General features: G+C 45.0%; 1 protein-coding gene across 1 annotated transcript; it reads left to right on the forward strand.

Moving 5' to 3' along the window:
- Positions 1 to 1,892: 1,892 nt before the first annotated feature.
- Positions 1,893 to 13,505, forward strand: LOC111593394 (polyhomeotic-proximal chromatin protein). The gene is made up of 9 exons (XM_030223572.1): positions 1,893 to 2,046; positions 6,036 to 6,474; positions 6,508 to 7,215; positions 7,348 to 8,314; positions 9,525 to 9,694; positions 9,731 to 10,065; positions 10,149 to 11,035; positions 11,195 to 11,965; positions 12,025 to 13,505. The coding sequence occupies exons 1-9, from the start codon at positions 2,012 to 2,014 to the stop codon at positions 12,873 to 12,875; spliced, it is 5,163 nt and encodes a 1,720-aa protein (XP_030079432.1). The 5' UTR covers positions 1,893 to 2,011; the 3' UTR covers positions 12,876 to 13,505.
- The last annotated feature ends 1,880 nt before the right edge of the window (positions 13,506 to 15,385 follow it).

The following is a 15,385-nucleotide window of genomic DNA, read 5'->3' on the forward strand; positions in this document are numbered from 1 at the left end:
AGCCCGATGCGACCAACGGTCCCGGGTGAGGCCGACAAGCAAAACTAATAATAAAATAAAGCCGCTGTCGTTTGCTAGTCAGCTCAGGTATGTATGTATTTATGTATATCTGTATGTATGCGCATGTATGTGTGTACGTCTGTATAGGCGTATGCGAAGGTGTGGTGGTGGCAAACGCGAAATCGAAAAAAGAAGATGAAGTATAGCAAGCAAGCCAGCAGCAGTATCAGCAACGACAACAGCAACAACCACAACGAAACGACATTCGAGTATACAGACACAGAAAACTGGTCTCTCGCTCGTCGACAAGGGCGGCAGTGCCAAAAGTAGCGGGCAGGGTGGATGACAGCGCAACACACACACATATATATATACATACAAACATATAGATGGATGAATGCGCCACAACGGGCGCGAAAGCAAAAGCAAATACAATACATATGCCCGCCAGCTGTGTAGCCTCGTTTTTTTGTTTTTTCTTTTTTGTTCACGTACATTTTTTCTTTCGTTCGCACACACCCCCAAAGCGCACACAACAAAACGCTGCGAACAGCGAGTAATGACGCTATTGCAGTCACACTCGCACTCGATAGTCCCGGCTTGTGACTTACTCTTGGCATCGCAGTCACACACCCGCATTTGTTATAGAGAAATGTTTCGCTGTGCGTGTTATCTGAGCGTGTGTATGTGTGAGGAAACTCGTTTTCCTCGCCCAGCTGCCTGCCAACCCTCCTAAGACTAACACACACAGTCACCAATACACATGCGCGCTGCTGCTTCATTTTGTTTCGGCAGAGTTGCCGCAGTCTGCGCGCGTGTCAGTCTAAAATTCAACTTGGGACCGCACGGTTTGCGTTTTGTTCGCTCGCTCGCGCCGATCTGTCCAAACCACTAGTCGAGATAAAAGATACAACGCGTCGCGCTACGCACACAAATACTCACATGCATATATGCAAAGACTAACCAAATCGACAAATTAACAACTGGATTTTTTAATATATTTTTTTGGTGTTGCAAGTTCAAGTTAACCAAAAAGATACAAGATACATGCTGCAAAGTGAAAAGTTATGCTGCCGGCGTCGCAGTCGCAGCCGCTGCCAAAGCGAGCAGTGAAATTGTGTGCTGCCTAACAAAAAATATGTTGCTAGAGTTGTCGCCGCCGCGTTTTATGTAAGCCGAGACACACAACAATAGTTAAAGCTAAAACCCTCTACCCCATCCACCCTTTCCAAGCGCCCACGCACATCACGTGTACAGGTGCTTGGACTATTCAGCATAATACATATAAAAAAGAAAACAAAAATGAATTAACTGTGAAATAAAGCCAGGCATTGCATTAATTGTGAGCCAACGTCAACGTTGACGTCGACGAAGCCGCTGCAGCGAGTGGACGTACGTACTAATTATTGCTCTCGTGCACGATACGTTCATTTACACGCCTCAGTCGCAGTCGCAGTCGAAGTCTCAGACAACGTACATACACACACAGACAGACACGAACAGATATACAATATACACATACACATATGTATACACACACATACACCGACTGAGGCTGACGCTCGGCGAGACATTTTTTTGTGTACATTTTTGTATGTTTTCTTGTTGTTGCGCTTGCCTTGCAACAAAGTTTTACGTTTTTTTGCCTGTTTTTATATGTATATGTATATGTTTATTGCCTGTACTCGTATATATATGTACGTTTGTGTGTGTGTTTATCTCATATATTTGTTACCGACAGAAAAATAAAAACAGCAACAACATAAAAGAAAATTACACAAACGCAGAAGCAGCAGCAATATGCTGCCAACAACAATAAAAACAATCAGCACTCGCAACAGCAGCCGCAGAATAGCAGCAGCAGCAACAGCAGTCGCAGTCGCAGTCGCCGTCAGAGTAACAGCAAAAAACAACAGAACATCGCTGTCGTCGCTGCTGCAGTCGCCGTCGCCGCTGACGTCGCCGCATGCTTACTATTAATTTATTATACAAATTGTTTTTATTTTGAATAATGGATCGTCGTGCATTGAAGTTTATGCAAAAAAGGTATTTTGTTTTTTTTGTTTGTTTTGTTTCGATTTTTTTAAGTTTTTAAATACAATATTGCATTTGCAAGCAGACACTATTTCACACACTCGCATATGCACATACGCATACATGTATGTGTATGTGTGTCAATGCACTCGCGTTTATTATTGCTTATTACTAATGTTATTTCATTTTTTCTGCACACGCACTCATATACACGAACTTCTTGCTATTTCCCTCTCTCTTTCACTCTTGTGGTGGTTATACTTGTGTATTTGTTATTATTTCATTGCGCCGCGTCTCAGGTTAGCGTTGAGTGTGACCCTCGCAGCGCAGAAAAATATTCTATGCTGTGTGTACACACTTGATTTTATTCCTTTCATTATATACATTGATTTCCCAACATTTTAAATCATTTTATTCGTATTTGTAATATTTACATACTTTTTTAATGCTGCTGTTAATTGCAGCGCGCTATCTTTGGCGCGCAGCTCAACAGTGCGACGCTTTTCAACACTGCTGCAAATAACGAATGTGTACTACATCTTTGCAAATGCATATTCGAGTGCTTATGTGTGTGTATCTGTGTGCAGTCGCTGTTTGACGTCCCATCATAATCGAAGTTGTACTTGAAACACTCTTCTTTTTCAGCTAAAGCGAGCTAAAATCAGAAGTCCTAAACGAGTTTTTTTTGTTGCCCCATCTGCTCAGCTAATGTAGTGTTTATAAAACGCTGCAGTCAACCTCATGCATACGCACGCACACACACACTCACGCATTAAATTTCGCAATGCATGCGATACATATGCCTTTGTGTATATGTGTATGTTTGTAAATTTGTTGGTGGTTGATTTTTCTTTTACTTTTCGCAGTATTGAAAAGCAAAAGTTCTAAGCCGAAGTAACAAATTTTTGGTCCGAAACTGAAATTGCAGGCGGCATTATAAGCAGCGGGAGCACTGCGCTGAAGAAGAAGAAAATAAAATAAAACCGCGGCAGCAACAACAGTTAGTGGAGTGCATTCGCTCTCTCGCTTGCGTGCGCGTGGGAGCCCATAGTACGAAGTAAACAAAATTTAAGGCGCGTGGTTAGTGTTGCCATCTGCTCAAAAAGTTTGCATTACTAAATTAATAAATGTAAATATAATATACATTTTGTACTTTTTGTTTGTAGTTTAAATTTTGAATTGCTTTCCTGTTTAATCAAATATAAATAAATACTAGCATGTCATGATCTATCGGTTTTGTTTTAATGAATAAACGTTGAAATGTAAGAAAAATGTATGCAATTATTTGTCTGATGGCAACTCTAGTCTTATACCAACTCACGCTCGCGCTCTCAACCATTTGGCACATAAGTGTGTGTGTGAGTTTGACCAAGAAAGTATTGTTATCCCGCTTACACTTTCGAATATTAGGCAACGACTGCGACAAGGGCAACATCAATGCTTCGCGCTCTATTGTATCTGTATTCGCAATCGTGTGTGTGTGAGTGAGTAAGTTGTTGGTGGCTGTGGTCTGGCATATAGAAATGAAACCGGTTCGTATAATCAATATGTAGTCATCTATTTGCGTCTCATCCCCGTTACCACCTACACTGTGTACAGGTTTAATGCCCCAACAACCACCAAACGTAATTTTGCACGCATGTTTCTCGCAACAATTTGAATTTCATGTTCTATTACTCTTGCCTGCATGCAAGCTGCGCGCGCTCTCTCAGTTATATCTCTAACCTATTCGCTCACACTTATATTTTTTTTATTCAATTCTTGAGCGCATGCTCGGTTTCTTGGCGTTGTCGGCTTGTTATCAATCTTCTTGCAACTCAAAGTGGTTAGAGCAAGCATAAAATTGATGATGGCTGTGCAACATTAATATTATTATCGGTCTTAGAATATTAATGACACTCCTCAGCTCCACTCATAACATTGAACTGACAGCAACGTTCAGAGGCTCTCACTCTTTCTTACGCTCGCGTAGAAGCTACTCTCTTCACACACTCGCATACATACACACAATTGTACGCACACATATACACATACATAAACATACACTCATACACATACACAAATGCAAACAGGCATCAAACCAGTCTTAAGCTGCAAGTTTATTTTTTTTTGTGACGTTGAAAAGGATGCTGCTGCGTCTGGCACGGCGTCTAGTCGACATTTTTTCTTTCCTTTTTATTTATTTCGTTCCACCAGCTTACGCTTGCTCTTTGCCGTTTGCGGTGCTTTGGTGGGGGCGTGCGACCTTAGCATAGCCCAGAAGAAAACCAACAGCAACCCTCCCGCATTCGTTGCATTGAAACACCCCTGACCGATTTCATGGCTTGCCAAAACCGCCCACTGCTGCTCCACCCCGCTCCCCGTTTTTACTTTTGATGTGGTGTTGCCAGGGGTAACCCTAATGCTGTGCCGGCCCGCCTCTCCTGCAGCCGCTGCTTCTGCCTCGTACATCGGCTGTAGTTTTTTTTTTCCTTTTTTTTGTTTTTTTTTTATGCACATATTTTTTTTATATGCCTCACGGGCATTGCGGGGAACTTAGATTGGGGGATTAGGTGGCTCGGCCGGGAATGGATCTTGGTATAGTTACCTTGTGTTATTTAAACGAAAATCTTATGAGGCTTTTTCTTTGGGCTTTTGAACTATGAAGTTTGGCAACGTCTGAAAATGTTTCGCTTTAAGCTGCGATGACTTGACACTTGCTCATCACTGGCCGCATTTACTTCTCTTAACCAACTTTATACACACAAATTACACTCAACTGACAATTTAAAGGATTCAGCTCAATGTTAACTTATTGTGACGTTGCCAAATTTCATACCCATAGCAACAAAAATGCAAAATTGTGCCTTTTTGAACATTTTCACTTTGATTATTTTACTTTCTATGCATAACTTTCAATGCAGTTAGCTGCATGAGACCTAGATAACGGTAACTGCATTTGCGACTCTCTTTCTCTCTCTCTGTATCTCTCTTGCTCACCCGGATAGCTCGTTCAACCTCGTCTGACTCTCCCACGCATGCAGTTAGACTGCATCTCTCATTCACTGGCAACTCCTGCCTCTGCATGTTTACAGTTAACAATTGACGGCAATAGAGGAAGAGCGCAACAAAATAAAATCATAATAATCTATATATAAATGTTGTCCGGGGCTTATGTATATATGTATGTGTGTGTGTGTATGCAGACTTTTGCATCACAGATGACCTCTTTTGAGTAACTAATGCATAGTTGCGCGTGTGTGTGTGTGTATTATATGCGTGCTCTGACGTGAGCTACATTTACCGTTATGTGGGTCAATGATTGCAGACTGCTTCACATGCAGAAGGAATAAGGCAGTGCAGATCAAAGTTGAAAAATAAATATAAATAATAAAAAAATATTTAGATATTATACAAGTGTCCGTGATATATGTGTACATTTACCAACAAAAATATATTAAATTATTTAAAAATAAGTTTTAAATGTTGCCACTAGAAATCAAGTAGAATCTTTGACATTAGGCATTTGTTTATTTATTTTGCTATGAATGATCTTTGCATTGGACGCTCGCTCAGTCTATGCTGAGCTTTTGTGTGTGCGCGAGAGAGAGAGTGGAAGAGCGAACGCGGGCATTTATTGCCTACGCTTTGGCTGGCGATTGTTGTTGTTTTCTTATTGCTTTTTGTTATTATTTTTTTGCTTGCCTGCATGCAAATGGCGGGTGCTGCCAACCTGTTTGCAATTTTCAGTTTGCAGTCTGCAGTTTGCATTGCTTTTTTGCTCGTCTCTTTTGCCTTGCTGCTTTCGTTGGCTTTGGATTGCTTTTCATATTAATTTTGTGATATTGTCGGGCAAAAATGTTGCATGCCAAGCGCAGTCGCCGCAAACGTTGCAAGTGTGTGTGCATGCCTCAGCTATCTGTGTGTGTGTGTGTGTCTGTGTGTATGTGTTTCCTATGCATATGCCTTTACTAATCTATTTTGCATCTCTCTCTCTCTCACTCTCTTTCTGGTTAACGCAGAGCGGACACTGAAAGCGAAACAACAGCAACAACAAACACATTGACAGCAGCAGCAGCAGCAGCAACAATTTCAACAACGGCCGCATCAGCAGCAACTACAACAACAACGACAACAACAACAGCAGCAGCAATTACAACAACAACAACAACTGCGCTACCCCTAAAGGACAATTCGAATATAAGAAGCAGCAGCAGCAACAACGGCAACAGCGACAAGTTGCAAACAGCAACGCAACAGCTACAACAGCTACAGCAGCAACACAAGCAACAACAGCAGCAGCAGCAGCAACATATTGTTAGTGTTGAGCGACCTTTAAAGTGCTTGGAGACCTTGGCTCAAAAGGCTGGCATAACATTTGACGAGAAATACGATTTTGCTAGTCCGCCACATCCAGGCATTGGCAACACTAACAACAACAACAATCATAATAATAATAACAATAACAATAATAATAATAATAATAATAATAATAATAATAATAACAATAACAACAATAACAACAATAATAATACACAATTGAACAACAATAATCATATAAAAAGCTCCACGCCCACATCAATTGCAACAAATACAGCGCAAACGCCGCGACGCACAGCAACAACACCAACAGCAGCAGCAACAACACCCACAGCAGCAACAACACCAAACAGCAACAGCAACAACGCGCGCTCACGCAGTGTTTCACGTTCGCGTTCGCGTTCCAGCACGCCCACTTCGCGTGCAGCAGCAGCAGCAGCAGCAGCAGCGACAGCAGCAGCAGCAGCAACAACAACATCAGTTGTTGGCGGCACGCTGGAGAAATCACAGAGCCCCGCCCAACAGGTGGCATCCGCTGCGGCGGTGCCACTGCAAATTTCACCTGAGCAATTGCAGCAATTCTATGCGAGCAATCCGTATGCAGCCATACAGGTTAAACAGGAGTTTCCCACGCACAATGCCAGCGGCAACAACAACAGCGTTGTTGGCGGCGGCAGCAACAACAATGGCGGCGGCAACAACAACAACAATAGCAATAACAGCGGCAACAATAGCGGCAACAGCAACGAATTGAAGCACGCCACGGGTCTATTGGATGCCAGCCAAACGACACAGCTGCAACAATTGCAGCTGCAACAATTGACGGCGGCTGGCGATGGCAATGCAGCGGCTGCGGCCGCTGTGGCTGCTGCTGCCGCTGCCGCTGCTGCTGCAGCTGCCGGCAGTCCAGCGCAACAAAACGTGCTCCAGCAACAGGCAGCGGCAGCGGCAGCAGCGGCGGCAGCAGCACAACAACAGCAGGTTGTACAGCAGCAACAGCAACAGCAACAGCAGCAGCAACAACAGCAGCAACAGCAACAGCACTCGACAGCAATCAGCACAATGTCGCCAATGCAATTGGCTGCTGCCACCGGCGGTGTCCCCGGCGACTGGGCCAACGGTCGAACGGTGCAACTGATGCAGCCATCGACGGGCTTCATCTATCCGCAAATGATCGTCTCCGGCAACCTGTTGCCGGCAACGCTCGGCCAGCAGCCGATACAGGTGATTGCCAGCAAGCACTTTCAGGGCAGCGGGCCGCAGATGATAACGACGACCACACAGAACGCCAAACAGATGATTGGCGGGCAGGCGAGCTTTGCCGGTGGCACCTATGCGATCCCCTCGAGTCAGTCGCCGCAGACGTTGCTCATTTCGCCAGTGAATGTGATTTCGCCGCAGCAGCAGAGCTTGCTGCACACCATGCAGGCGGCGGCGGCGGCGCAACAGCAGCAGCAGCAGCAGCAACAGCAGCAGCAACAGCAGCAGCAGCAACAGCAGCAGCAGCAGCAACAGCAGCAGCAGCAACAGCAATTGACACAGCAGCAACAGCAACAATTGACTGCAGCTCAGCAGGCAGCGCTGGCTGTGACCGCCTCGAAGGTGGGCCTGACCAGCGACGGGCAGGCCAAGCTGCAGCAGAAGGTGGTGCAGAAGGTGACAACCACAACGAATACGGTGCAAGCCGCCAGTGGCGGTGGCAATGCTCAAACGCAACAGCAGCAACAGCAGCAGACCACAACGCAGCAATGTGTCCAGGTGTCGCAGTCAACGCTGCCAGGTGTTACCGCTGCCCAGGCAGCCCAGCTAATTAGTCCGCTGCAGAACGCTGCAAGCGGCCAACCGCAGCAGATGATTAATCCCTGGTTCTGGTCCAATTTCGGTGCGAATCCGATTATATTGCGCGGGCAGGCGGATCATACGTCCGGCATGTTCATCCAGCAGCCGGCGACGCATCAAGCGCTCCAGACACAGCAGAATCGTAAGTAGAAGAAAACCCGAACAGCACGAACTAGTTGAGTGGAACTAGTTCCAATCAACGTGTGATTAGTGGCTCTCCATAAAGTAGCATAAGTGAGCTGTAGACATGGAATGTATATAGACAGGATATTCAGCAATGAACTAGTTGTGAGCGAGCTTGGAACTAGTTCCAATCTATAGCTAGTAGATAGATAGATAGATAGTTGACTTCAATAAAAAGCCACATCTTACTTGTAAAGTATTTAGATTCAAATGAACTAGTTCAAAATGAATGGAACTAGTTCCAAAATAAAAGGAATAGAGAAAAACTGCTTTGTCGATTTCAATGAAGTGACACTTACATAAGAGTGCATGCATTGAAGTGAACTAGTTGTGAGCGAACTTGGAACTAGTTCCCAACTAAAGCATGTAGAGATCAAGTCGACTTCAATAAAGAGTGGAGCATATTAATGAATATGTAGACGTGTGCAATGGAATGAACTAGTTGTGAACGAGTTTGGAACTAGTTCCGGGCGACATATATTGCGTTTACATTTGGGTAATTGAACTAGTTGAGAGCAAGCGGAACTAGTTCTGCAAGTGAGTGAAATGAGGGAGCATTTCCTAAACAAATGTCAATGGAGCGCATTGAGATTTATATCTATATCGAAAGAGTTCGATAACAGCGCAGCAAAAACAAATGAACTGGTTCATGTTCAGCAAGAGTTAATTTAGATGAAACCAAATATATATATATAAAACTCGAGCTGTTATAACAGTAAATTATAAATTATTTTCAAAAAGTAAAACTGAGACTTCCAAGTTATCGGAACTAGCAACAATCGATAACTGAATTTTCTACACAAAATATAAACGAAACGTAGTTTTTTATGGAAAATTAAGCTCTATTAGTTCCAAATTGTCGTAACTCCAGTTGGTAATCATCGATAACTTTTGTAATCGATAAAACATAGCAATGAGCTACTCGGTGCTCACTGCTCGCTGCTTGAGCTAGTTTCAGTCATGAGTAGCTTGTATATGATTCGTTGATGTATATCGATTGGTAATTATTATCGATCAACTTAGTATCGATATCGAGGGAGTTGATAGAATGTCAAGCTTAGCCCTGGCCAACTACTACGCATCGTGTCACGCGCCCATCCCTAGCTAACGAGAAACTAATGCAACCCTTTCTCTCTCTTTCTCCTTCTCTTTCTCTCTCCCTCTCGCAGAGATAATTCAGTGCAATGTGACGCAGACGCCAACAAAGGCGCGCGCTCAGCTAGACGCGCTGGCGCCAAAGCAACAGACGCAGCAGCAGCAACAGGCCAATGCACAGCAGCAACAGCAGCAGCAGCAGCAACAGCAGCAGCAGCAGCAGCAGGCGGCGCAGCAGCAGTTGGCCACACAGCAGCAGGCGGTGCTGCAGCAGCAACAGCTGACGGCACAGCTGCAGCGGACAGGTGCGCCCATCTTGCCACACAATGGGGCGCAGGTGCGACCCGCCAGCTCGGTGTCCACGCAGACGGCGCAGAATCAAAGTTTGCTCAAGGCAAAGATGCGCAACAAGCAGCAGCCGGTGCGACCCGCTTTGCCCACCTTGAAGACGGAGAACGGACAGGTGGGCGCTGGCGGTGGCAAGGCGGCGGGCGGACAGGTGAACAGCAATGCGCTGAGTCAGCATTTGGCCGTGCAACAGCAACAGCAAGCGGCGGCAGCAGCAGCAGCGGCAGCCGCCAATCTGCATCAGGTGGTGACAACGGCGGGCAACAAGTAAGTGGTGCAAGTGGTGCCAGTGGTGCATCAGCAGCTCTAACTCTATCTCAATTGCTAATCTGTATCTCTATGTCTCTTAGGATGGTGGTCATGAGCACGGGCACGCCCATAACACTGCAGAATGGGCAAACGTTGCAGGCGGGCGGCGTCGATAAGCAACAGCAGCAGCAACAGTTGCAGATAATAAAGAGCCAGCAATTGTTGCAGCAGCAGATGTTGCAGCACCAATTGCTGCAACTGCAGCAGCAGCAGCAGCAACACGCACAACAGCAGCAGCACCAACAGCAGCAGCAGCAACAGCAGCAGCAACAGCAGCAGCAGCAGACGCAGCAAACGCAACAGCAACAAACGTTGACGAATGCCACAGCGCAGCAAATATTGCAGGTGGCGCCAAATACGTTTATTGCCTCGCAACAGCAGCAGCAGCAGGCGCAGCAGCAACAGCAGCAGCAGCAGCAACAGCTGCACAATCAACTGCTGCAGCATCAATTGCAGCAGGTGCAGCAGCAGCAACAGCAACAGCAGCAGCAGCGCGAACATCAACAAAATATCATACAACAAATTGTGGTGCAGCAAACGCAACCCACGCAGCAGCAGCAGCAGCAACATCAACAGCAGCAGCAGCAGCAACAAGCACAGCAACAACAGTTGCAGCTGACCAGCGTGCCGTTCTCCGTTAGCTCAACGACAACACCCGCAGGCATTGCCACCTCGAGCGCCTTGCAGGCGGCACTGTCTGCCTCGGCGGGCACTGTCTTCCAGACAACTGCCAAGACGAGCAACTCATTGCCCAGCAGCAGCGTCGTGACCATCAGCAATCAGGGCGCTGGGCCGCTGGTAACGAGCAGCACGGTGGCCAGTTTGCAGCAACAGGCGCAGCAGTTGCAGCAGCAGCATCAACAGCAGCAGCAGCAACTCATAAACGCTAGCCTAGCAGCTGCTACGCAGCACCAACAGCAGCAGCAACAACAACAGCAACAGCAGCAACAACAGGCGCAACAACAGCAGCAGCAGCAGCAACAACAGGCGCAGCAGCAACAACAAGCGCAGCAGCAGGCGCAGCAACAGGCACAGCAGCAGCAGCAGCAGCAGGCGCAGCAGCAACAGCTAACTAGCACCACATTGACCACTGGCTCACCCACACAGAATCCCATACTGGCCATGACCTCGATGATGAATGCAACAGTTGGCCTGCCAACAACAACAGCAACGCCGACTGTCAGCACGGCTCTGGTCACGCTCAGCAATAGCCATAGCAATAGCATAACAACGATGCCAGCCACGCCCACCAAGGCCATAAGCATGAGCACAGGCAGCAGTCAGGAGACGACGCCCAAGCAGCAACAGCAGCAGCAGCAGCAGCAGCCGACAGCAACATTGGTGCCCATTGAAACGTCGCTGACAGCAGCTGAGGTGCACAAAGCCAGCGTCGAGGCAAGCAGCTCGACAGCAACAACAACAACAACAACAACGGGCGAGGCGCTGCATAATGGCGATATCAGCGAGGCAACGAAGCTGACAACAACGGCAACAGCAACAGTTGCTGTGGTTAAGCAAAGCAATGCCGTGTTGCCCAGCAGCAGCAGCAGCAGCAACAGCAACAGCAACAGCAAAGAGGAGAAGAACAGCAACAGCAACAGCAATGTGAGCAGTACAGCGTCTACCAATGGCATTGCTAGCAGCGGATTGCGTGCCAGCAGCAGCAGCACAACAACAACCACAGCGACAACAACCACAAGCAGCAGCAATAGCAATGGCAAGGACCTGCCCAAGGCAATGATTAAGCCAAATGTCTTAACGCACGTCATCGACGGCTTCATCATACAAGAGGCGAACGAGCCATTTCCGGTCACACGACAACGCTATGCGGACAAGGATGACAAGGATGAGCCGCCCAGTAAGTTAACCGTTAGACAAATTCCAATATCGAAATTTCAATTGTGTTTTCCATTGCAGAGAAAAAGGCAGCGCTGCAGGAAACGGATCTCAAGTCAAGTGCAGCAGCAACGACAGCAGCAGCGACGACAACGACAACAAGCACAACTGTACCGGCAACTGCTGGTGCTGGTGGTGGTGGTGGTGGTGGTGCTGCTGCAGCAGCCAGTCCATTGGTTGGCCTGCCCGCCGATATGGTGGCGTGCGAGCAATGCGGCAAGCCGGAGCATCGCAGCAAGCTGAAACGCAAGCGATATTGCTCGCCGATCTGTGTGCGCCTGGCCAAAATAAGCAACAACAACGCGAGCAACAGCAACAGCAACAACAACAATGGCAGCGGCATTGGCATGGTTGCTGACAATGCATTGGCGCTGGCCGACAAACTGGACGAATCGCTCGCCGAGGAGAAAATGCAAACGGATGCATTGAGTCCGGAGCCGGGCATGATTATAGCCGAGCTGCCGGCAACAGCGACGGCAACAGTAGCGATTGCAGCTGCAGCTGTTTCAGCGCTGCCAGCAACAACGGCTGCCACGCCCACCAGCAGCAGCAGCAGCAGCAGCAGCAGCAACAACACCAACAACAACAACAACAACATTGCCGTAGCACCTGAACGTCCATCGATCTCCAGCTGGAGCGTGGACGAGGTTAGCGAATTTATACGCAATCTGCCCGGCTGCCAGGACTATGTTGATGACTTTGTGCAACAGGAAATCGATGGGCAAGCGCTGCTGTTGCTCAAAGAGAATCATTTGGTCAATGCGATGGGCATGAAGCTGGGGCCGGCGCTCAAAATCGTCGCCAAAGTGGAGTCCATGAAGGAGGTGAATCAGCCCGTTGCCAATGATGTGTCTAAAGATGCCCAACAATAGTGCACAGTTCGAGCAAGGATTGGTGTTGCCAGCAGCAGCAGCAGCAGCAACAGCGACAGCTGTGCCAGTCCTCTATCGCTGCTATCGCCCACCTACTCCATCACACCGCCGCCGTATTCGCCCGTCTAAATTGGCGCTGGTCTAACCAGTTATTGTTGGTGCCGGAGTTGGAGTTGGAGTTCATTGTGAATGTGATTCACACTAGCTAAACACTAAGATACCCTCGCGCAGGCATTCCCCGCCCCGCCTCCCATTGGCCCCAGCAGCTGTCGCTTAGTCTCTATTTAACTTTAATGTAGCTTCAAATTTGTAAGGCCAATTGTATGATAAACATGAATCGAGTACTACAACTAAACTAAGTTAAGTCTAGCCAGCCCACTTAACACGCCCTCATCTAGCTTAAGTCTATATAGTTTATATATATATATATATAAATATATATATATATAAAGCCCCATCTCCCATTCCCCTTCACTTGTACAATCGAATGCATTCAACAAATTTCTTCAACGTTTTTATTCAACACTCAAGAAAAGCAACAAAAAAAATACCATTAAAAATACTAAAAAAATACTATTAATTACTAAGGCTAATTGTAGTTAAGTAAGTCTCTTTAACTGAATTGAAAATTAATTTTTTTTATATATCCATATAGGTATTATTCACTTTTCTTAAATTAAAAAAAAAATATAACAAAAATGTGAAAAAAATAAAAAAAAAAAAATATGAAAAATTTAAAAAAAAAACGAATGAAAAGAAAACTTAGTTAATATATGATAGTTATAGTTACCATATACTATATACCATATATATATACATATATAAGGCATTAATTTTATTTTAAATTACGAACTTTTTTTTTTTGATTATTCATTTAAATATATATATATATATATCGATATGTATATCGATATGTATATATATATATTTATCTGAACAACATGCTAGCTAGAGTTAAACCAGTTGATATCTGTGGAACTGAGCCTATATATATAGCCAACACACACAATCTTTTTGCTAAACATTTAATCATAATATTATATATATATGTGTGTATATATATGTATATATTGATATATATATGTATATATATATATATATATATATTTATATTTAGTATATATGGTATATATTTTTTTTTTATAACGCCTAGTTTTAAGTGTCGAATCTATTATATATATATATATATATATACTTTTTTTTCGAAATTGATTTTTTTTTTATCGCTATGGCTGAACAAAATACAAAAACAAAAAAACTCTTCACTGTATAGTGTTTAATAAATGTGAATATGGAAAGTACTTGTGTTTTACTTGATCAGATATATATATATATATATATATATGTTATAGAAAGGGACGGAGCGAGTGAGAGGGGGAGAGCGAGAAGCAACTTGAGCAGCAGTTGCAGCCGCTTCTGCTGCATCGATAATACTTCCTGCCTTAACATTCCCTAGGTTTACCTAACTCTGGTATCGTGTGCTCATTTAGTTTGCTTTGGCGAATTTAAAGTTCTCAAAGGCGAAGCAACAAAGAGTGTTGCTTAAAGAATGAAACAAAAACCATTTGAGCCTTATTTTGGAGGAGGAGTCATGCCATAGTGTGGCAATGTGCTGGATAATGGAAATAGGAAATCTATAACGAAAGGTAGATATAAAGAATGAGATGTGTGGGAGGAGATAGAGAGAAGGAGATAGACGTAGATATGAAGACGCAGAGAGGGGCAGGGAGAGAGAGAGAGATAGGGGAGAGGTAGAAAAAGAGAGAGAGAGAGAGAAAGGGAGACAGGGAGATTGAGAACAATAAAATTGATAGATGGAAGCAAAGGGATAGAGAGAGAGAGAGAGAGAGAAGGAGAGAGAGAGAGAGAGAGAGAGGAGGAGAGTAAGAGAGAGACGAGAGAGAGAGAGAGAGAGAGAGAGAGAGAGCGAGAGAGAGAGAGAGAGAGAGCGAGAAGAGAGAGAGACTGAGCGAATGAGAGGAGAGAATGAGGAGAGAGGAAACCATCTATTAATAGGATAGCCATATATTCATATATAGAGAGAGCGAAAAGAAAGTGCGAAGAGGGAGAAGAAAAAATTTTAGAGCTGAAGATTAAAAGACAGAGAGAGAGAGAGAGAGAGAGAGAGAGAGAGAGAGATGGGGAGATCGATATGGAGATAGACGAAGATAGAAGCAGACAGAGATAAAAAAACAGAGAGAGAAAGAGAGGGGGGGAAAGTGAGAGAGAGAAGAGAGACAGCGCAGCAGTGGGGGAGAGAGGGGGAATGCTGCTGTCAAAGATAAAGTAACTGTAGTAGCATTTCGCAGCAGCCAAAAGGTTTTCAGAAATTCGCCTGAAAATAAAGAAAGTTGAAGTAAAAGTCAGTTTTTGCTTTTGCTTTTGTTTTTCTTTTGTTTTTTTTTCTTTTTCTCTTTTATTTAAGCTATTGTGAAAATATTGTTTTTATACTTTTTGTTAAAATTCTCTGGTACTTGAAATATTTTGGGAAACATTTGCTGAACTATGAT

This window comes from Drosophila hydei, unplaced genomic scaffold (genome assembly GCF_003285905.1).
Source record: "Drosophila hydei strain 15085-1641.00,03,60 unplaced genomic scaffold, DhydRS2 tig00000237-arrow-arrow-pilon, whole genome shotgun sequence".
Lineage (NCBI taxonomy): Eukaryota > Metazoa > Arthropoda > Insecta > Diptera > Drosophilidae > Drosophila > Drosophila hydei.